Here is a 23,931-nt window from a genome sequence, read left to right as displayed (position 1 = left end):
CGGCAAGGAGCTGGCTCTTGTGCGGATTGGTTTGCAATAACTTATATTAGTTGTTAGGCTAGTGTGTGATGGTTTGTTTATATTGGCGGTGACATGTGAATCTGGACAACTATCGATTAGGCAATACAAAACTGTTTTTTTATGAAAAAATAGAGTTAGAAAAGCTGCAAAATCTGTATTTTAAAGCATTTTAAAGCGGGAGGGTCTTCACCTGCGCATGCACGGGAATTGAGTCCCAGGCGATGATAACTACACACGCTAAAACCGCAAGGGCTCATGGGTAGACGCTTGTTTGTAAACAATGACAGGCTATTGTCATTTGACGCATGCGCAAATGACGACTCCCCCGCTTCAAGTTGGAGCTGAATAACTTTCTGCATGGCAAGAACTTAATTTCATACATGTGGCTTCAGAAAATTAGAACAATATTTTGTGCAGATAACCACCAAACGCTAACATTGTCGTATTGTAAATGGAAATAAGATACGGGGGAAGAAGACCTAACTTAACATGAGGTGATGGAATCATTTTAGAGAGAGAATTGTTGACCAAGTCACACATGTTGCCGACGGCCATGTTTAGAGAGAGTCAGTTTGGTTGCGTTGCATGTGGTGTTGATGACCATGTTTAGAGAGAGCCAGTTTGGTTGCGTTGCATACATGTATGGTGCTGAAAGCCATTTTTTTAGAGAATGATATTTTGGCGATGAAAAACTTTGCGTTGATCGCCATGTTTAGAGATAGTAATGTTGGCTTTTGTTCACGTGACATACAGCAATATAATTGTGAGTCAATACAGCATACATTATCTGTGTGTTTTCAATTTCAGATTTGTCGTCATGGTGAGATGTAAACGGAAATGGTTAACGTTGTGTATTCTATTTGCTGTACTTGCATACAAGCTAGTCAAACAGTCAAGACCTGGCAGTGGAAGCCCGGTATATAATCAGGTAAAACAAACTGAACGCAGCCTCACCACAAGCACAGGAGACGCAAAAGAAAAACCGGACAACGCAGCAGCAGCCTATGCAAGCAATAATCCCAGTCAAGAAATACCTATGATGTGTGCAAATCTGATAAAAGGAGATGGCATCATCCATGAAGAAATTGTAAACAAAACAATCAACCGTTTAACTTCAACTCTCGTTGCCGATCGTGGTTTTGCAACTCTTACAAAAAACTGCACACGTTTTGTCAATGAACGAGGATACGGTCGGAAACCGGTTACGAAAGAAGAGGAAGATTTCCCACTAGCTTTTGGAATTTTGATGTATACATCCGCACACCAAGTTGAACAGTTACTCCGGACTATTTACAGACCACATAATATCTACTGTATACACGTGGACAGAAAGTCACCAGCTGTGTTACACAGAGCAATGGAGTCGATAAGTGGATGTTTTGATAATGTATTCATATCATCACGTCTTGAAAAGGTTATTTACGCCTCGGTTTCCCAGATACATGCCGAGATGAACTGTCAGAGAGATGTGTTAAAACGGAACAAAAAATGGAAATATTTCATTTATTTACCCGGACAGGAATTTCCTTTAAAAACCAATTTAGAGATAGTAAAAATATTAAAAGAGTTACGGGGACAAAACGACATTAACATAGTTATGGAGGTACCGACAGAACGTTTGATTTACAGACACACATTCGTCAATGGTCTGATACGTCGTACGTCAATCAGAAAAACTGAGATATGTCCCCTTAAGACCATCAAAAAGGGCACCGTTCATACAAGCTTATCAAGGGAATTCGTCGAGTTTTTGCACAATAGTGACATCGCTAAGCGATTCTTAATGTGGCTGAACGACACAAAATCGCCCGAGGAACAGTTCTTCAATAGTCTAGCATATCTTGACGAGGCCCCTGGTGGCCCAGGCCCGGTAAAGTTGGAAAGGCCATTTAACGCACTGTCCAGAATCACGGCGTGGTACAATCATTCAACTCCTTGTCATGGTCAGTATGTTCGGAACGTCTGCGTATATTCATGGCGTGATCTCTCTTGGCTAGTTACACAACCGCATCTATTCGCCAATAAGTTCAATGTCAAATTTGATAGTTTGGTTTTAGAATGTTTGGAAGAAATCATCAATTATCGTACCTTTCACCCGACGGCATTGAACATCTCTATGTACCAGCAGTTCGTCAAAGATCGTTCGTGGAAACCGTCTGGTGGCGCTCTTCGCTGGCAGCTTCCGTAGGTATGCTTGTTTATACTCCTTAGGTACGTTGGCAGTACATCTTTTGTGAGTTAAATCCTACACATACCCACAATCCTTTTCATCTTGGCACATGATCATTCATAGGATTGTGTCGTAATTTTTAATAAACTTGTGTCCATTGCACGAACTAAGGACGGTACTACTAGTATATACCAACTGTTGAAAGTCAAAGTCAACTTCAGATACCTTTTACGATAGAAACCTCCAATTTTTTTGTTTTTAAAATTCGTGGAAATTATGTCTAAAAAGATTAGACGTGCACATGAAACAGGCAAATAGTCTCTTTAGATACAGAAAAGGCGCAGCAAATATACTTCGATAGCATGAAACTGTGTTTTACGTCATATCCGTCCAATGACAATAACCTACACAGACAAACTTGTTATCAGAGACGTGATGCATATTCTGAGTCTTAATACGTGTCTTCACTCGTTGACAAGCGCCGTGTATATGCATATTTCAAAGTACCCTTGCTAAGAAAAGTGATATTTTGCGCCGTGAGTGACGTATTTTAGTAATGAGCTGTCACTTCGCATATATATTGTGTCATGGTACTGTGAAATCATTTATTTTCACTGGAATTTAATATCGCTCAGGCTATTTTAATGTTTTGAGCAATTTAAAGTTTTAAAGTTCACAAACTCGACAGGAAAACAATGAGTTCAATTGTTGTTTTACATGATTACATATATTTAATTTAGTGGATCTTACTTATCGACGAAAATGACGCAGTTAAAAACGATCAACTAATTAAAGCATTCACACAGGGTTATTAGCAACCGTGGTTTACAGTGTAACGTCGTTTGGCCTTCCTGTGTAAGCGTGCTGCCCTCAGTGGTAGTCGGATAAGTTGTGTTCACTTCGTCGCAAGCTGGCGCCTGTCATGTAGTTACGAAAGGGCTGACTCTATCTCAATCGGTTTTGTAAGGCATCGTGAGCTTAAGAAAACTGTTCTTGGTTCAGAACCTCAATTACAATTATAATTGTGTTTTCATTGGTGAATGGAAGAAGTGGTAATTATTATTAGCCAATTCACAATTGTTTTAGAAAGTGTAAGTCAAGGCGCTACTTATTTGTATTTTTTACTTACTAATAAACATACTGATTTAAATTATGAGTGTTAAAATTTGTCATCCTCATATATGCGTGTCACACGCAACGTAATATTACCGTAATTGGTATAGTACAGGTATGATGGTTCAAATACCAAAATGGCAACAGTATTAGAAAGACTTCCCTGGCGGCGATGATAAAATACGAACACGGAGCCAACAGATGATGTTTCAACTGGTACTGGTATTATTATACTCTGCAAACATCAAGTACAATGACGCGGTAAAACTCCACTACTCCAATGACTAGATATTTAAACTCCAATACAATTCAACGAGATCTCCGATCTGATCTCAGTGCTGAACAACTCCCCTATATATACCCCCACTGTCTATAAATAGACCATTACATCAGCATACATAATGAGTCTGGAATTTACTATAAATTTCTAGAATGTTCCATTACCTTCTATTGCCTCCTACAGTATTCTATTACCTATTCAACCATTTTCTAAAAAAAAATCTTGAATATTCCACCCAGACACAGTACGGTTCTAGAACATTCTCAATGACACGGAAGTGGTAAATAATTCGTATGCGACAATGCGGCTATGGCAGAGGTTAATAAACAACGCACATGTATACGTAACATCCGGGTATTTATAAGGTTTGATTGAAAATTACAACCATGAAGCTATATTGTTATGGTAACATGGAACGGCAACCCCTTTTTGAGAAAAAAAAATGTCCTAATATTATTCAAAATATTTTTCAAATACTTCAATAGTCCAGAGCACATGTTTTAAAACTATTATTTTTGGAATAATTCCGAAAAAAATCCACATCAGCTTGGGTCACTTACAATTTGAGATATATAATAATATCTCTTTCATAGGAACTAATAGTAAATGTGTTTTACAATGTCCGCAAATCACTAATATATATTTTCTCGAAAAACCATAGATTGGTGATTCCCAACTTTATTTAAAGTCAATCATCTATGATTAACCGGAAGTGTGACTTATTGCAAAATGGCATTCTGGGTATTGTCATTTATGAGTAGGGTTTCAAGTCGTCTTGTCCTACGTTACTGGTCACGTGGCCTCGTGATTACAAAGAGCGATTTTATTGCCAATCGTTCTAAATGTAGAACGTTAATCAAAGGTAATATAATCTGATTATCTAAAAATGTGAGACCACGATACAGAGCATGGTGATTTAGAAAACCCAGTGAAACAAGTCAGTTTGTTGATATTATGGCAATGTACTATTGTTTGCTGTGGTCAGATATATAGAACCAAATTATAATTGTAAATGTTGCTTCATGACATAGGGTGAACATTTGTGTATATTGTCTTGCAGAGTATGTGTCGATTTCAAGTGAATTAATTTACTATTACAAATTGGTCAATTGTTATGACAATTGCATTTGCATTTATATTATTATACAAGTCAGAAACGCATGGGTAGCATTCCATTTGCTACCATTGTTCACAAGATTGCAGATATGCGTTAGAATGTGTAGATATCAAGATGTTCAACATTCTGAAGATAACTGTATAAAACACTGCCTATTCGTGAAGTAAAGTAAGTAAGGAAGTAAAGACCTTCGCCTTTCACGTACGAACTCGATACTGCCCCCGGGTGGGGGTGGGGTGGGGTTGCAATACATAGAACTTGCCTAATGGGGACGTTCTCCTGAAGTGGGTCTCGTTTTTTGGATTTTAGGTATAAGTTTCGGTCTTATTTCTGGTCAAGATGGGTATAAATATCGGTGATATTTATTATTAAACATTGTGTTAATAATATGCTAGTATGTAAGTGATAGGTGTTTCTATGATCAAAATACATATTTTAATAAATCAATATACAATGCAACTGTTGGCTTATATGTGCTTCTATTAGAGATGCTCTTGTAATAGAGCAAATACGGTAACTGTTTTATTTGGAATAAACAGTGATGACAGAAATGATACTTTGACATAAATATGGGTATAGATTTTGCCACTATCCAGCCTGAGGTATAAAAGTGGTCACACTTTTGAGCACTCAGGGGCACCTCCCTACCCAGCTATGTATCAACTGCCCCCGGGCACTGTTCCGCATATGGTAGCCTAGCAACCCGTGGCTCCAAAACCGGTCTCGTCGTGCTAGCATTTCTTCGGTTGGAATTCCTTTCTGGTAATTTTCCAAACGTTAATCTTATATTGTTTTGTAGACCAGTAACTCAAAATAGACTTTTATGGCTATGGTGATCTTTGCTTTCGAGCATCATAATTCTAATCCAAGATGGATTAAAACAATATAATAATATGTCGATCAACATTCATTGATAATATTGCACCTAACATTTAGCCATCGGCGAAATAACATGCTTTGCCGTTCAAGTTCGTATCGCGCCCTCAAACCACACGATTAGGTAAGGTATTACGCCGCCCCCTCTATTGACATAATGCGATGTAGTCAAGACTTCCATGTAAAGCAGACATTCGTCATTCCGGCGTGGGACGGTATTCCATCGCCTGCGGCGTTTTGGGTTAACTGTTTATGTGTAACTGCGAGATCGACAAAGTTGCTGGACTTCTTGCATTTCGGAACGACAGAACTTGCACGTCAACAATCGTAGTCAGTGTTTCAGCGACAATTCCTCCCGGGGTAGGTAGTACCGGGACTTGCTTTTAAAATAGTTTTCCTGTAAATAGACTCCATTGTATTGGATTTATGACACTCGATGACGATGAACCAGTCCATTTAAGCCAACGAGTGTTTCGGGTAGTCTCCGCTCTGATTGCCGTTAAGTTATTTAGGCGAGGAACGCGAATTAAGAAACACGAGTGTTCGGGTGTTTGTTTTGAGCTCCCACACCCATGCGTAGAAGAAATAGGTGTAAAACATCGACGTAAATAAATAACATTATATTTGAAATCGCTGTGCGTCCATGAAACACGGAGTTCGCGGTGTTGTATAGTTCTTATTAAGTGGACAATCTACTGCTGTGATATTCTGAAGTAAATAATACGAATTCACAGTAATATATAGTCCAAATCTGAATGAAAAAAACACAGCAATCGCCGAAACAAATGAAGAAGGTACCCCGGAAAACGCAGCTGCAGGTTGGTCTTTTTTTTTTATTTATTGTTTTTCAAATTGTCCAGTTTGTTATATTGTGCTGTGTGCCATCAATAGAGACGGGCATTTTTCTGCTGAGGAGTTAAGCTGGGCTCAATTTCACAATAAAACTATTCGATTTTTGCGACACATCTTTATTCCGCGTCTTTCTTGTAATACGCGAGATCTTGCAATTAACAAAAAATCTCCTATTCCATGAGTTATTTCGAAAGCTATAATTATACCTTGCTCAGTGAAGGAAAAAAAAAGTGACCCATCTACCCCCACAGAAATTATGGTATAGTCCTTTAGTAACAATGATTTGCATGTTAGCTGAACGAATGTTCTAACACTGGGGTGAAACTCTCTAAACTAAGTTATTGAGTTGTATTCCAGTTTCTGGTGACATAACAGTGACTTGATAAACCGTGCCAGACGATTCCTGAGAGATATCATAATGTTGTACAATACAGTATACCAGACTCATGATCGTATATCGGTTAAGCGAGCCCTGGTGAGATAACGGCTGCAGTGAGTCCAGGTAACCTCCCCAGACGTGTCCAGTGTCTTTCCTGTTCGATGTCGAGGTTGTGGATCGCAGACAAATTAAATTAAGTGTTATTAAACGCACTTCCGGTACTTGTCTTGTCTGGTAACAAGGGGGTATCACGTGACATGTGCCTCCCCCGCAAACGCGGCGCACTGGGCAAGCCCACTGAGTTATGATCGGGATAATGTCGGGGAATGGGTGCCGACGTTTCCGGTAATGAATGAATCGAAACTAACACGGAGAGGACGAATTCGTCATACACATATTATTCTAGTCGTTTCGAATTGTTGGCAGTGGTGACGTCACTCAGGTTTACTTGTAGACTTCTGTAGCGTGGATATACGCCACCCACGAACACGAAACATTTCGGTCGATTCATTACAAAACATTATTTTTTTTTATAATTTGTCGGATAATTTATAAACAGCCCGGATTTTGCAGATTGTTTTCAAATGTGTTGGTTCTGACCTATTTTCGATATTACGGTATCCGGATATCATGACTCCGCCATTGCTGCCCTCTGTGACATTTTTAATTGGCTGTCAGTTCTTGTGGTTCGCCACGAACGTGTGCGCAGGAATTTCTAAATTCCATTGGTTCCGTTTTAAAACTTGGAATGAGTCGTAATATGTCATAAATTATTACATGACTGCGAGTTCAGTTTAATGCACCTAATTCAGGATGTGACTATTAATTTTACTTTTAACTTCATGGGCGGACCATTTCCTCGTAACAACAACAAACATACATGAATTATTACTCAGATATCTGTAGTCCCTGGTGTTGTTTAGTAGATTGTACATTAATTGGACTGTAATTACTAGTCACACATTGGTATGTTTAATGTAAGCGCGTCAAACAGAATCCGGAAATACTTGTGTCCAATAAATCAACGTAGACGTGCACGCTTATGGCGTCCACAGAAGATATATGTTGAACATATTCTTATTGCTCATGTTCGATGTCACATTATTGACGCTGACAACATAGTAATTATAATAAGTATGACCATTTATGTTTGTCGTACATAAAAAACGTATTAAAATAAAAATCAACATTACATGTGCTCATGCAGTCTGAATTACCGGTACGTAAGTATGTGACATTGTCTTGCGTGGAGTCACGACGAAATTAGAAGAAAAAAATTATAAGCAAACATTATAAGTGAATGGACTTAATCAAGACAAGTTGATACTGTTCTAAAAAAGAAATCCTCCAAGATAGCCATGATGTTCGCAATATGGTTTTCTCATGACGGTTGTCGTCAGTTTTTAAGCTATACATACACCACAAATTTCAAGTTGGTGACAGCGCTCAGGCTTCGGGCATTCATACAGTAACCGTTGGGTTACCTCGTGCGACCTACGCCACTGAACACAGGTGGAATGTAATGTACATTGTGTTCGTTCTTGGTCGTATAAGTGTTATTAATCTTACGGTGATAGTGGCTGGAATGGCAATATATATGTAAACACGTATTAACTACGCAATCTCGCAATGGAATGTACTAGCCACTTAGACTAGGTTATGGTACCTAAAAGAGGTGGAACGCTAAGGGGTCGATGGTTTTACTTTTGCGGGGGGCCATAACAACAATATAACTGTACTCAGAAAACCACGATGGTTCTTCCTTAGTATTTAGATACGCAATATTTTGAGCGATTTGAAGGTTGTGTGTCTCGTCGTGCCTGTGCGACATTTGTGTTGATGACATTGATATTCCCACAATTCAATGTGTTTTTCTATTAAAAACACGAGTTCGAGGTTTGACCTGGGCAATAATAACCACCGGTGACTCTCCGTTACCTTCCTATCACCAAAAAATCACCTAATTAAAGTTTGGAAACCTTTCAGTGTACTCATTAGTTTGCACAGCAGTCAAAGTCATCATCTCAAGAGACGCATATCTCGCGCATGCTCGGCGCGGCGTCCAACGCCCTTTAAGGTTAATGCATTTCAGAAACTAAATGAAATTAAGAAAAAAAAATTCTCAATTAGTTCTCTGAGCCGACACTGGCGTAAACTATGTCATCGAGTAAATTTTTTTCAAATACCATGGTTAGATGGGTTATGGGGAGGAGTGGACGCATGGCAAAACAAATCTCGTTGCGCTCTCGCTCCCTGGCCATCGCTCTCTCGCTCCCAGTGAGATCCTCACGGTCATCGCTCTCTCGCTCCCAGCGAGATCCTGACATCCATTTGCATCTAGGAATTTTGTTTAAAATCCGGGTCTTAGAAATAAATGAAAAAATGATTCACTGTGTTTTATGCAAATTGTATTCAAATAAGCAATTAGTGTAATATTAGTTGTTCATTAGTGATCAATCCTAGATTAACTATAGTTAATTTAAACATTGATCATTACCAACATGTTTTTCTTTAATAATTTCCTAAATGCGCATGCACGTAGTATAACTGATTTTTGATAGTTTATCCAGTGGGTCTTTGCACGTTGGATCTGATATCTCTAACCTCTCTACCCTGACATACGGTGTAAGTACGTGTGTTCGCTTATAGTGTGAACGTAGTATCCCACGCTGCGCGGCGATCGAGATTAATTACCATTCTTAGCAAGCGGCGTAACCGGATATGTACGACGCATGCTACTGGTTTTGCCATTTAAGGGAGTCCACAACATCTGAACGCACAGACTCTCTCCGGTGACCTCGCGTAGTCTCAAAGTAAAACGATGAACGTACAACACACCAATGGGACTGGTGAGTTTGCTTCTGATTGTACTTCACTGAATTCCGTTTATTTGTTTCTGAAGGGTTGCCATTGACAACGACATTCATTCTCTGGAACGTTTGGAAAGTTTAAATCAGTATATATGATTAACTAAATTGCATCCCTGTTTAGGCTTCGACGGACAAAAGGTTACGAAGTCTGCTGGCGTGCTTACGGCGGGGTTACTTGTTACCACCCGATGGAACTCGTGTGCGACTAATTGCATTGCCTTTATATGTAATTCTAATGAGTGTCAAGTTTTAGACTTTGGTTAATTTAGACACATATCCATAACACGTTTAGTCCAAAGCCGATTCTGACACGTTCGTTGTTCCGTGTATACTCTCTATATATTTGATGTAGCTTGATCGTGTGTTTTGTCCGTCCTTGTTAAACCACAGTGTTGAGGAGCTGTGGTTAGACACAATGCATGTACATGGAACGCTAATCACGAACCAAACGCTCAAAGTTCAAAGTTAATAACTGAAATCCAACTTGAAAAAAACAACGAACAATATGTTTGTATTTAACGTTTATAGTTATATTTAGTTTCAAAATGGCCGTCGACTTTCAAGCTTTTATCACGAATCTTCTGAGTCACGGTGCCAATCAACTATAAACAATGGTAAAAGTGTTGTAAAGTTTTACCACTAACCAAATACTGATCACGTGACCATTCTATCCCACGTTGCTAGGCACTAGTAGCGGACATATTGTTTAAAAGCAAGTTCCTCAATATTTTCCACTTAATATCATTCCGTTCGTCGTGTTTAATTTAATGTCCTCGGTATAATGCGTAGTCACGGCGCTCCCTAGTAATACAAGTTTTGCTATGAAAAACAGGTGTTTTTGGCAGGAGCTGTAAGTTTTTATGGGTTCTCTCAAACGCTTAGTGAAAATAAAATCAACGAAATCGTGTTGTCGTAAGGTTCAGGGCCGTTCGTAATTTCAAGTTTAGAAGTCACGTGATATTTCAAAGATTGTGCTTAAAACGAAAGATTATCTGGCAGCCACGATTTAGGTGGAGGAAGGGCCACAGGTGATGTTTGTTTCACGATTTCGTAATATACGTCTGGATACGTGGATAGGGATCGTAACTCGAGCTAGGTAACTCCTCTTGGCTGCTCGGCGCTTTAGTCATCGATCGACTGAGTTGGCGTCCAACTAAACACATTATTACTTGAGATATGCGTTGGCAAATAATAAAATGTAACTGATCTTCCAACGGGCTCACTAAGCCTCCTTCTACCTTGGTACGACTAAGCCCTTTTAGACGCCAAGATTCTCCCATGCGTATCGGTTATTCACCTTCGCCCGTTATGTAGTTTAGTGCACCACTTCTAACGAAATTACCTATTCCTTTACTTGGTGGATTGTATTACTTAATGACTTTTAGATTAAAAAGTAACATTTGACACAACTGTATTTTTAGTAACGGGTCAAACTGCGCCAACATTCCGGTAAAGGACAAAGAACTCTCAATTCCCGCTGAGGCTCGCCATATTGATTATCTTCAATGGTCTGCAGCATATTAGCCTACATGTTACCTCAGTTTGACGTAACATCAGGTTGTACTCCACTGTCTGCATATTTACGTGAATGGCACCCCCAAAAGTCAACAGTTGAAATTCATTAAACTGATTTAGGGATCCAAACCCGCCCTGAGACCCCCCCCCCCCCAAATAACTGTCAACTTGATTAGCTTATGATATCATCTTCGTCCGTCGTTTGTCGTCGGTTTCAACTTTACATTTTTGACTTCTTCTTCAAAACCACTTGTCCCATTGCTGTAATGTCTTGTATACCTTGAGTGGACCTCTATCAGTTTTGTTCGTTTCGTATGGACATCTTCAATTCACTAATTTGATGAATATTTTCTTCATTTTTGGTGAAATGATATTTTCAACTTTCAACAGCCTTATTGGTTTGATACCTCTGTTTAATTTGTTCATTTTGTGACGATATTGTTATTTTTAGCGAATGTTTTTGTCATTTTTGATAAAAAAAATGTTTTGGGCCGCTTTGGGTGAGGGTGGACCTTCATCATATATGTCCATTTCGTGACGATGATCATTCATTTTAGCATATATTTTTGTAATTTTTGGTAAAAAGGGATATTTTCGACTTCTTGTTAAAAACCTTTACTTTGATATTGAATATACATGTACCTCGGGAGAACCTCTTCTATTTTTTTTTTCAATTTTGTAGAACATTGTTATTACTAGTATTTTTGGTAAAGATGCTATTATAAACTTCATTACTCTGAATAAGTTTCTTCTTGTAGAAAAAATGCAGATTAATAGTGGGATTATTGTTTAATACGCTAATCTGAATTGTGATATGAATATCTCCTTCTCCAAATCCATGCCTTTCAATTCATTTTGAACACGTGACTTCTTTCTTATACCGGTACAGTGGTACAAATTGCTTGCGAAATATCCATCACTATTAACACTGGAGCTATATCACTCAACAGAGACTGTGTGTAGTCATCACATTGGACACGTATCTCTCAGTGACCACGGGTCTATCTTTAAATCTGTTTCACGTAAGTCATCCATGATACTTCGTGCACACAACTGAAATGGTTCGATTACGGCATCTTCATGGATTACATACCGCACTAACTTTCATTACTAATATTTGAAGGGCGGTGGTCGCCGCGCAGCGCGTGTTCGAAATTCATGTAAATAAACAATGTATTTTACACGCGTTGTATACGTCGCTATGAGTCCCATATCGAACAGGACGCGGCACGGCGACTGCCGCCCTTTATGCTTCGTGTTTTGCCAACGTTTTAAAGATGTATATGTCTATTATTATATTTGACGCCATTTTAATAAAACAGTTTTATTATATAATTACAAACAATAAATACAATAAACGACCACCACCCTTTAAGAAGAAGCCTGTGATTAGTCATTCTGATGAATCTATTTTTAAAATATTAATTAACATTTATAATCTTATACTTTAAGTATATACGACTAATTTCCTGAGGTTAATTAGAAGCAAAAAAAACATAAGTATATTACAATATTACAATGAAATTATTCTATACTGAAAATGTGGGGAGAAAAAACTTTTTAAAAAATTAAAAATGTCAGATGACATTTATTTCCACACAGTGCATACTGGAGCACGCGTAATAAACGCGTGAGTTATATTCTTGCTTTGTATGATCTGTAAAAAAAACTATCACTGACTCTAATAACTATCATACGGGTTTCGATTTTTGTTCAGTTCACGTGAAATCCTATTCAACAGAATCCTGATATCAATTTTTAAAACCCCTCTATGATAGTGAAAACTAACCTTGAGTAATTACAACAATCAATTTTATGTTTATTTTGACGCCTTATCCTACATTGCAGGGTAGCGTCAGAGGTCTAATATTTTACGGAAGGTGTTCTGCATATAATAGAAAGTAGGAATGCAACTTTAACATAGACGAAACCTGATTGAAATAAATCCTCAAAAGACGTCAGGGAATTTTTAAATGTTACCTGAGTCTATATTTAGATACGAAAGCAAAATAATGAGTAGGAATGACTTTCATGAATACACGTGTATTATTGAAAGCTAAATATATTAAAATGAACATTTGAGTGTGTGTGCAAATCTCACTTCATATGTGCACATCATTCTGTGAGGACGATATACTGTTGACATGATTTACCCAGGTCGTAGTCCCTCTATAGACAGACACTGTTATGCCTTTGTCTTTTTAACCAGGGAGTCCATTGCCTTTTTGATCACATTTTATGATTAATTATTTTCGGGGTGCAACAATTTACACACAAAGGCGGTAATGTTGTAGTCAGCAGTCAGTGCATTTCCACACACCAGCGTGACAAATATTCATCAATATTCTGTATCTGTTTTAAATTTTAATTATAATTAACTATGTCATACCTCATGCAAGTAACCCTGACATTTTAAATGATTCAAAATTGTCCGCGTGTGTCATGTGTGTGTTAAGTTGTTTACATGTGAACGAAGCGTTAGTTGTTGTCCACATAGACGTCGCATCGCCTAAATATGAATGATACGCAAGTTAAGTCAGGCTCGTCATCTGTACTGTCCTTACTTTGTCTCCGGGTGAACACGGCGTAAGTCGTCATCCGCACGGACGTCGCATCGCCTAAGTATGATCGAGGCGTAAATAGAGTCAGGTTCTTTATCCGTGCAGACGTCACTTCGCCTCAGTCGGTGAGAACGTCATTCGTTCGTCGCATCAGTCCATGACCCGTACTAACATTATATCGCCTCAATGTGAACGAGGCTAAGTCTAGTCAAGCTCCTCGTTTAGAAAGATTTACGTGTTTGTATTCGTTTGTTTATACGCCAGTACAAAGTTCCCAGGCCGGTGTTTCAACAGTCGTGTCACACAGCCAGTTCAAGTTCTGTTGTCACAGGCAATAATTGACACTGGCAGTGGTGAGCCGATTTTGTTTATTCTCATAATAGCGTGCATGGTAATGGAAGCGTATGAGACGGTTAATATGCACTATGTGAAAGCAAATGTCTGGACTGTGCCTGCACATTATTTAACATAATCACGTTATATTAACAACGTATAAACACATAATTGAAATTAAATTACTGTGACCTTATGACATTACATTCATGCTAAATCCAAATTTGGTTTAATTCAAAATACCATGGGTCCCATGCGACGTATACAACGCGTGTAAAATACATTATATGTTTACATGATATTCGAGCACCCACTGCGTGACTGCTCGGCCTTTTCAATTAGTTAATCCGTTACCCGGGTGTTCTCAGTTATTTCACCAATCGTTAGTAATGAATATAATTATGAATTCTAACGCTATTACGAAGACGACGGGGACCGGGTTATGATAATGGGGCTATTGAGTGATTAGTCCTGGATGGGAAGTTCATCTGGTGACCCTGGACACCCGTGCTGATGCTTTCTCATATGCGAGCCAGCTGTACACACACGTCACCGATGTCCTTGGTCTTGGTTGCCCCTGGGATAGTCTCTTGGTAAATGCACGGACTCGGATGTACTTCCATGACACATATATGTAAATAATTCAAATATAGAAACCCTGCCATTTTGCAAATATTATACTGAGACGTCCCAGTTTTTAAAACGGCACGTTTATTTAAAATAAATTTAAACCATAGACTAACTGTTTAACCTCAGACTAGTACTAGTCTGAGGTTTATCACGACTTCATCTAAGCCACGACAACTTCAATTCTAACGCCGTCAATGAAAATTAACTGGAATGTAATATACTGTATAGTTTACTTGAAGTTGTCATACCACTCCAATGCCCTTTCAGTGGTTTCAGAGACGCATGAACAAAAATAGTACAGTAACGCCATGTAAGTTCGAAAATCAAGAGTTAATGGGCCGCATATGTAGTTGTGAGTTGCACGTGCTTTGGTGAAAAGAACTGATAACATTGTTCCAGCATTTGTTTCTATAGCCACTAAATTGCCTATGCAGAATTATCATTGAATCTATCACTGTATAAAGGGGAATTGTGGGTAATGGCTCTGCGGCCGGGATATTATTAATATTGTTTAGACTCGAGCTCGAGTGTCATTCACTCAACCAACAATTGTAACGAGTATAGTACTCTTCGGGGTATTATATGTACAACGTTAGTGTGCATTTATTTATGTCTAAATATTATTTGTAATTTAGTCGTCTAAGTTTATATTAGGCGGTTAATCGTGTGACGTCACCGAGAAAAAAATGCATGCAAGATGTTACATAAAAAAAAAAAACTTTCAAAAACGATAAGAATGTACAGATAAAACACTGCGAAAATGAAACAAAAAGCATTGCACTGGCCCCACTCTTTTAACCACCCCTATGTTCTAAAATAGTTGAACCCTTACAACTTCCGTTTCCAATTTGACTACCTAGCCTAGCGCCCATTCCACTTTCTCTCTTTCTGCTTCTTATTCTTTCTCTGCACATGGTGTTATGGCACGCAACAAGTTAGATAAACGTGACCTGAATTTAAAACTAATTGTTCTGTAATCGGATTTGTATAAACGTATCCGTCGTTCTGTCTAAGTCCCATCCTGCTGGTAAGGATTTATTCTGCTGTGTGTGCTTTGCATCTAATAACATTAAAATCTACCGCCCACTGACTATTGACTCATGGAGCTCCATGATTGACTGAAGATTTGTTGTAACAAGTGTCTTTGTTATTGAAACTTTTTTAAAACGTCAATATAATGTACAATTGTATTTTAGAATGTGGGTGTCAAGTAGAAATCATTGATCATTAAATCGAATATGACATTATGAAGAATAACAAAAATCGACATTAAAATGCAATTACACCATACCCCTTATCAAATCGGTAAGAGAAAGATATGTCTAAGACAAGCCTACGTCACAAACTGGTCAAAATCCCCCAAATATTGCCAGCAACCAATCACAGACTAGCTTAAACAATAGCTTTCCCTGACGATAATACTTAGCAACGTTATTTCCCCCACGCTAACTTGAAAAATCTTTTGTTTTGTCTCGTTTCCGTTTCCGGTCTGTCTTAGAGAAAGCGTATATATGAATGAAGTGATCTCAGGTGTTTCGAGCACTTGATTGACCAATTTGTGACACCTGTCCTCTATCATTACGAGTCTTAATCACATGGTTTTTGTCTACACCAGACAAGTGACATTGATGTCATTTGAGATCATTGGTGTATAATTACACTCACTACATAGAAACAGACTGGAATCGCGGCGAATTCTTTTCATCTAATGTTTGCCTGGGTTTGTTTTTCGGATTTAATTTTGACCGAATGTTTATTGTAATAAGATATGGAGATTAACGCACCATCTAGTGATGGGATATGGCGAAACTGGCCAAATAACCCTGATCGGGAATTGTTTAGTGTTCTCATGTGACTAGCGCATGCGTATTAGTCATAGACGCGACCTGGATTGCTTGTCCGTTAACGCATTTAGTTAATTGCGCGGTGGAACTGTGACATTTCAAACTTTGAGGCATGTGATGAGCAAAAAAGCCCTATGAACACCCGAGAAAAAAGTGAAGATGTGGATAATAATGCCATTCCTATGAATCACGCCCTTTATTGACGGAGCGCCACTGGGCGTCAAAATCACACATAATGTATATTCGTTGGTCATCCACATGATAGTAAAATCTCTCAAAAACATCATCTTTTTGATCAACGGCTACAAATCGAAACAACATCGACGACTTGAACGACCTTCACGTTTCACTTTTACGTCACTGACGCCTCTGGAAGCAAAGACTTTATATATACAATCCAGGCAGAGCGGCTACTCTGTTACAACTGTATGAGATAAACCGATTAATGTAGGAAACTTTCATATAGAACACAAACGTTCTAGCAAGTTTATAAAGTTAGTCATTTATTGTTTAATCTTATTACTTTGCAGAGGAAGTTACAAGACATGATTGGCTGAAAAAATGACTTATTTGCATAAATTGAAATTAATGAGCCATGAAAAACTCGTCTTTTTCTTTAACGTGATTATAGCAAGTTACGAAATTCATGGAGAATACAGAAGCACGTTGACATTTCACTCTAATACCATTGCTCAAAGTTGCCCAAAATTGTTTCAATAACTTTTACCGGCACTAGCAACAAGTTACCTAATTAGTATGCATTTCCAGAAATCATTGTGTGTGTGTGCATGCGCAGTTTGAAATGAAACAATTTTGAACGCAATAAAATCACGTGTAGGACACAGGCTCCAGCAAGAAACTAGTGGCATCAAGCTGGTTGTCGGCTGAATTGTTTTGCATTAGACATAATTTTAGAGCCTGTATATTTCTGTGTGATGTTTCTATATTTTTGTATAAGGAAGTTGTTGCTTCGACGATGGGCTTCTGGCGACTGACTTTGAAACATTCCATTCAGATCAGACGACGCCCTCTCGCGCCGCCACCCCCCCCCCTGTTACCTTGTATAGCACTAAATTTAGGATTGTTAACGAACGTTATGATAACTGAATGTGAAATTTTATGATTCGGTATCTTTATTTTGTTTCGTTCAAGCTAATTTTTTTTGAAATTATCAAGGACATGACATCGTTTTGAACTTAAGAAGTAGTAGAAGCCTACTCATAAATTAAAATACCCAGAATTTATTCATTTTGCAATTAACTGTACTCCAATTCAATATAAGGACATTGACTTAAAAAAGTTGGGGGTCACCAGCCTTTTTTTCGAGAAATTGATGGTTGCATTTTAGTGGAAAGTCGCCATTTTGTCACTAATATAACACTTTTACCATAGATTCCTATGGCAGAATTATTATGCAATATCTCAACTTCTAACCTAGTGAAATAGACTGAAAAAATCATATATTGTTGGAGTACTTTTTGTTGTTCTGAATTATTTAAAAAATCTGGATTTTAAAAAGTGTCAAAAAATGCAATTTTTCTTTAACATTGTGTTCCATGGAATTGTTCTAAAAATAGCAATTTTCAAGAAATATTAGGACACGTTTCTCAAAAAATTATGACTAGGCTTCTACCTTAGAGTGATATTGTTTTGATCTGCAGTCCCGTTTTAATAACTTAAATTTGAGTCAATTGACAGTTTCATTATACTTATACGAATATATACGATATTTAAGGAAAGTCCGGGGAAAAAAATTAAATCTCCCAGATGGAAAGGCTCCCCAAATGTAGGAGAATGGAATTTATGTTTTTATATCATTTTACATTCACTAGATATTCAACTTTTCATCAGTATTATCAGTATCCCACCATCTTGATTATCCAACAAAGGGTTATGGGTAAATTGTGACGTCATAGCCATGGTTGAGAAAATGATTTGATGTCCTACGTCATTAGCCTACAGAATGCGAAAAACAAAATTGTGGGGATCTGCGTAAAATCAGTCAATTTAGATATACTTTGGTTTCCACCCTGCATATTTTGGTACAGTGCAATTTTCACATATCTACTGCCATTCCAAATCTTGCGATAGGATACACGTTGATTTAGCAGGTGTGAAACTCACAAAGACTGATCACTAGACACCATTCATATCAACACATCGTGACACAACACAGCAATATAAATATCATATATCGCTTAAAGACTCTGTGATGTGTTGTATTAACGTGTTTTCTCCGTTGTTCTCTTCTCTCAGACCCGACGTTGATGGATTTTCCGTTTACCGAAAGCCAGACTGAATTACAGAGAATTTGTCACACTCGTTAAGATTCCAAGTCTGCGAAGGTACAAAGTGTAATGTCTTATGCACGTTTCCATAGAAACCGTGTCGGATAGGGGGACGTCATATTGAAAACCAATCGAGCAGTCAGATTCGGCGGTTTGGTCGGTAATTGCAGACACACGCGTCATCACCTCGAGTTGTGGAATCCCTGTTTACAACTAACACATGACCCTAAGAAGTCACGTCACAATTGCAACGACTGCCTTAAATGCAGAATGCGATCACCAATCTTGTAGGAGCTCGCAGACAAACTGGTATTTTCGCTGCACCTATCTGTTTACATTGAGACCAGTGATACCTGAACGTGTGAATCGAGGTCATATTTGGTCAATATGGTGGATGTAGAACAAGGATTGTGTTTCAAAGTGCTTTGAATGCTCGGGCGAAAACAACTCGATTAGCTATTTTTGGCACGTATATTTCCAATCGGGTATTATTATCGAGGATAACGCACCTCCAAGTTTGCTGTACGGACACGTATTCGTACTACTGCAAAGGCATCACCCTCCTAAAATACAAGCGAATGTGACTGAGAGTGTACGGCATTAAATCGATAATTTGTGTGATTTTCGCCAGTCTTTTAATCCATATAAAAGAGGCAATTGGTAATAGTGGTACCGTGAAGAGACGGGATTCTAACTGCGCTGGAGACAATTTGATACGGTTGTGTTCGCGGCGCACGTGGTGGATATAGTCAAACTTTAACACGGACTTACATGCGGTACAAAGGAGCTGGGTGAAGTGACGGAAATAGGACCGTCTATCGAGAAGAAATTTAATACATCAGTAGCAAATTGACAATAATTAGTTTGGTTTTGCTCGGTCTCTGCGCTGTAAGACGCGGCCACTATGACCACGCAGAACGGGTCGATCGACGGAGAAGGAAATATGTCGCAGGTTCATCTCCCGCTGCCCGTCACCGAAGATGAGGTACATCAAATCGAGAGTTTTTTCCGCAGTCGACGGTCTCATGTGTACGTCTGCCGTGGACTTGTAAACCTGTACGAGTCCTCGATTGAGGACATGGCCAATTTAGCAGGATGGGATCTGGTCACGACGGGTGTACCGGCCCTGGTCTGGGATAACAATGAAACATTGTTAACCAACAGAACTCGCAGATCACAGGCACAGATTTGTATTGCAGAGCGAGGGACCGGTTTTGTTCTGTGGAAGGACTGTGTCAGTGCAACAACAAATTACAAAGCTCCTGATAAGAGTTTTCATACCATGAAAGTTTCAAGCGACCATAAAAAGTTGGCAGGACTGAGCTTCGACGATGAACGGGCGGCTTCGGACCTTCTCCGGACGATCCGATCATTAATCGGTGCATTGGAGGTGGAACAAACAATCAGCAAGAAAAAATTAAGAAATGTGCCAAAAACGCCGAAATTGCCCAAAAAGTCGGATATTTCGCTGCCATGTTGTTTTGAACACATAACCAGCTTGGAGACTGCTGATCGGGATCATATTATCACCTTGGCAACGCTGGTACCCGAGAAGAAGAATGGGTGTAGTGACGTCAAGCGATTTAGATCTGTGACGCTTAGACGGTAACTACACATTTAAATACTTGTGGATGACGACAAATTCAGTTTTATATAATATAAAGAGTTATCGGTAGCTGGTATTATCGAAACCCCTAGAGGACAATTTTCAATACATCAATCCTATAAGTCGCGCCCCTAGTGACGGAATGCTTCGCGCCCTCTAGTGACGGAATGCTTTAGTGAAATCAAAATGACGTATACGGATGTAAACAGCTGAACTGATTGGTTGTATAGTCGTTAGTCATCCAGAATATTGTAAAATCACTCAAAAACATAATCTTTATTGATGGACCACAGATTAAAAAGACATCGGCTTTCGTGTCACTCATTTACGTCATAAAGCGATTCGTCACTAGAGGGCGCAATTTATAGGAAATGTCTATTTGACATCTTGTGCATGCAAGATCTACCTAACATTTTGTGGTATAATAAATCACAGAACACAAACATGAGATGTAAATAAACACAATTATATAGATGACCCGAACTGTCTATGCATTGCATCCAAATAGTCATGGCTCTGCATTACATTATGGATATAAAATATCTCCATGGTTACAGAGAAACAAGAGGGGTGGGAAATTAATCTAACAATTTCATTACTGGACACAATTTCAATTTCAATCTACATTCAAGGATTGCAAATTTAATTATGTATTACACTTATATCTTTACTATATGAACTACCTTGAGTTTTTGTCACGTGATATGTACTTGGTTCTCATTTGTTTTCTCTATAGTATTCATGCATTTTTTTTACTCAAAATATTTTCATTCTTTTGTTATGAAACTTGTTTATTTTTTATTTACTGCGGAAGGTTACTCTAGATGTTCAGGGCTGTACATAGTTTGTCTTTTGCCTCGTCCTGAAAGTGTTTGTCGCCCTCAATCCGATCTAATGAAAATATCATTAAATTACAAGGCTAATTAGAATGTTAATGCATTTGACCTGTCACAGTTGATTGAAAATGTCAACGTTAGTATTGCCGATCATCTGGAGGTCATGTCATTTGAGGGCGTGCAAAGCATATATTCATCTTCGGCCCGAACCCGGCAAATTACTACATGCGTATGGATAATAAGAAAATCGGCCAACATTTCTAGGCTATTGTAGATGTATTGAAAAGCCGGTGCGTAGATTCTAAACTTTAAAGTAGAAGCCTTCTCATAATTGTTGAAAAAGTTAGTCATGACAATATCTAGTATATGTAAAATCATGAAGCTATTGTTCAATGGTATGCTGAAATAGCATTATTTTGTATGTTACAGTGACATTTTTGTGAAACTTGTCTATTGTCGTGATTTTTAGAACAACTCCATTGAGCACATTGATAAAGAAAAGTTGAATTTCTTAACATTTTTTGAAATAATTAAGAATAACAATAAGTATCCCATCCCAACTTTTTTTAAGGAGATAACCTTTTAATATAATGTCCCAACGTATAATTTATTTAAAAAATAAACAAGTGTGGGTATTCTCATTTATGAGTAGGCTTCTACTTTAGGCGACAACGGCGACAGGATTCCTGTGAGATACAAGAAAATGTGTGCCTCATTCATAAGAAATAAATTGATGCAAAACAATTCATGTAAGTGGAAGTCTTGTAAGTTTGTTTCATACACATTACATCTCAATAGAGGGCGAGCACCTACACCTTTCCTCTAAAGCGCGCCCTCTGGGGACGAAGTATTTTTGTGAGAAACACTTTCCCTGAAGTAGCACTACCGGCGTGCAAAAATACTCCTGCTTTGTCATGGCGGAAAATACAGACATGTCAGTTTGCTGACAGGCGATAAAAGTTCATTCTATTTTCATTCTATTTCAAAATCACGCGTGCAAGTTTACGTTACACCCCAAACGGCATGCGCGCGCATGCGAAACACCGTATAGTATCCAATGCGCCCTCTAGCGGCGAAGCGCTTTTATGACGTCAAATCACGTTGACGGTAGAATAAATGTTGTTTTCAGTGGCTAGTGGCTCAGTGGCTAATATCTAGTTGTGATGTCGTTCGTCATTTAGAAAATAGCAATTTTCTCTAAAACATTATTTTACCACAGGGAGCCCAGGAACTATAATCAACCGTAGTACGCAGTGTTTATGAGCGGGGGGGGGGGAGGGGTTATCGGCTGGTATCTAGTGTAAGAAATAGACAAGGGATGAAGGCTCCAGCCAGCTCACATTTTTTAAACTAGAAAAAACAGACGAAAAGAATGAAAAATAAAATCTAAAAAAAATACCAGGTTGAAGAATATTAGTTGCTCCTTCAAATTTTGCCAAAGCCTTGCCTACATTTTACCGATATCTGCAGAATAAATCAAGAAAACTACACAAATTGACTCCATTTAGGAATTCCTAACGGTTTTCCCGAACGCACGGCAAAGTTTGGAGGCGTGGCCTGTAGCATTTGGCAACTACCAATCACAAGACTGGTTACGAACAAGTTGAGCAAGGCTAACCGAGTCGTGACCTCGATGTGGTTCGTAACTAGTCTTGTGATTGGTTGTTGACAAATGCTGAACAGGCCACGCCTTCAACTGTGCCGCGCGTTCGGGCAAACCGTTAGGAATTCCTAAATGGAGTAAATTTGTGTAGTTTTCTTGATTTATTCTGCAGATATCGGTAAAATGTAGGCAAGGCTTTGGCGAAATTTGAAGGAGCAACTAATATTCTTCAACCTGGTATTTTTTTTTAGATTTTATTTTTCATTCTTTTCGTCTGTTTTTTCGAGTTTAAAAAATGTGAGCTGGCTGGAGCCTTCATCCCTTGTCTATTTCTTACACTAGATACCAGCCGATAACCCCCCCCCCCCCGCTCATAGAGACTGCGTATTACAGTTGATTATAGTTCCTGGGCTCCCTGTGATTGTACATTACAATTGTCTTCAGTTCAAAACAACGCAAACACGGTGATTTTCCTTATATTTATTTACGCCAGAGGAATGCTCCAGGGGCGCGACTTATGCGTATTAGGTATGTTTTATTTTAACTTTTCAGTCAAGAAATTAAACAACATTTAATTTACCGATGATTATGGCATAATGTGTATATTTCTTATTACACCCCGGCGAGAATATACACATAAATAATAAAATACAACGTAAATCCTAAATAAATGGCAAAATACATTGATAATTTTCATTCAGGAAAATAAAGATTCAATTGCAACCTGCTAGAGTATGTAAACCATAATTATTTTTTCTTTTTCTTCAATTTAATCTCGTAAATTTCCTCTACTACACCACTGCCACTACAGTATGTATCCGACCCCTTTACACCGTTCGTGGAACACAGTCAATTTACATTACACATGACATGATAACTTTTTTGGAACTGTTTGTTTCTCTCTCTTTGTCCACAGTAACACTTCCATCCAAATTCCATAAAATAAAATAAAATATTACATTTCATTCGCTAAAATCATAACAAACACCCAAATAAACACTCACGTATCAAGAGGACAAAGTTCAAGTTGCGTTCAC

General features: G+C 38.4%; 2 protein-coding genes across 3 annotated transcripts; both read left to right on the top strand.

The window, feature by feature from the left end:
- The first annotated feature begins 1,252 nt into the window (after positions 1-1,252).
- Positions 1,253-2,209, top strand: LOC144364042 (beta-1,3-galactosyl-O-glycosyl-glycoprotein beta-1,6-N-acetylglucosaminyltransferase 3-like). The gene has a single exon (XM_078014327.2). The coding sequence runs from the start codon at positions 1,268-1,270 to the stop codon at positions 2,207-2,209; it is 942 nt and encodes a 313-aa protein (XP_077870453.2). The 5' UTR covers positions 1,253-1,267.
- A 3,622-nt stretch (positions 2,210-5,831) lies between these two features.
- LOC102805916 (uncharacterized) lies at positions 5,832-22,044 on the top strand. Of its 2 annotated transcripts, none has more exons than XM_085506398.1 (2): positions 5,832-6,395; positions 18,818-22,044. In XM_085506398.1, exon 2 carries the CDS (start codon positions 19,754-19,756, stop codon positions 20,456-20,458), a length of 705 nt encoding a protein of 234 aa, XP_085362524.1. In that variant the 5' UTR covers positions 5,832-6,395; positions 18,818-19,753; the 3' UTR covers positions 20,459-22,044. The 2 variants fall into 2 exon arrangements, with proteins under 2 accessions (XP_085362524.1, XP_085362523.1); XM_085506397.1 differs by lacking the exon at positions 5,832-6,395 and adding an exon at positions 9,571-9,657.
- The last annotated feature ends 1,887 nt before the right edge of the window (positions 22,045-23,931 follow it).

This window comes from Saccoglossus kowalevskii, chromosome 12 (assembly GCF_978046115.1).
Source record: "Saccoglossus kowalevskii chromosome 12, keSacKowa6.1, whole genome shotgun sequence".
Taxonomy (NCBI): Eukaryota; Metazoa; Hemichordata; class Enteropneusta; family Harrimaniidae; genus Saccoglossus; species Saccoglossus kowalevskii.
Note: the sequence above shows the minus strand (reverse complement) of the source record. Positions and strands in the feature narration are given on the sequence as shown.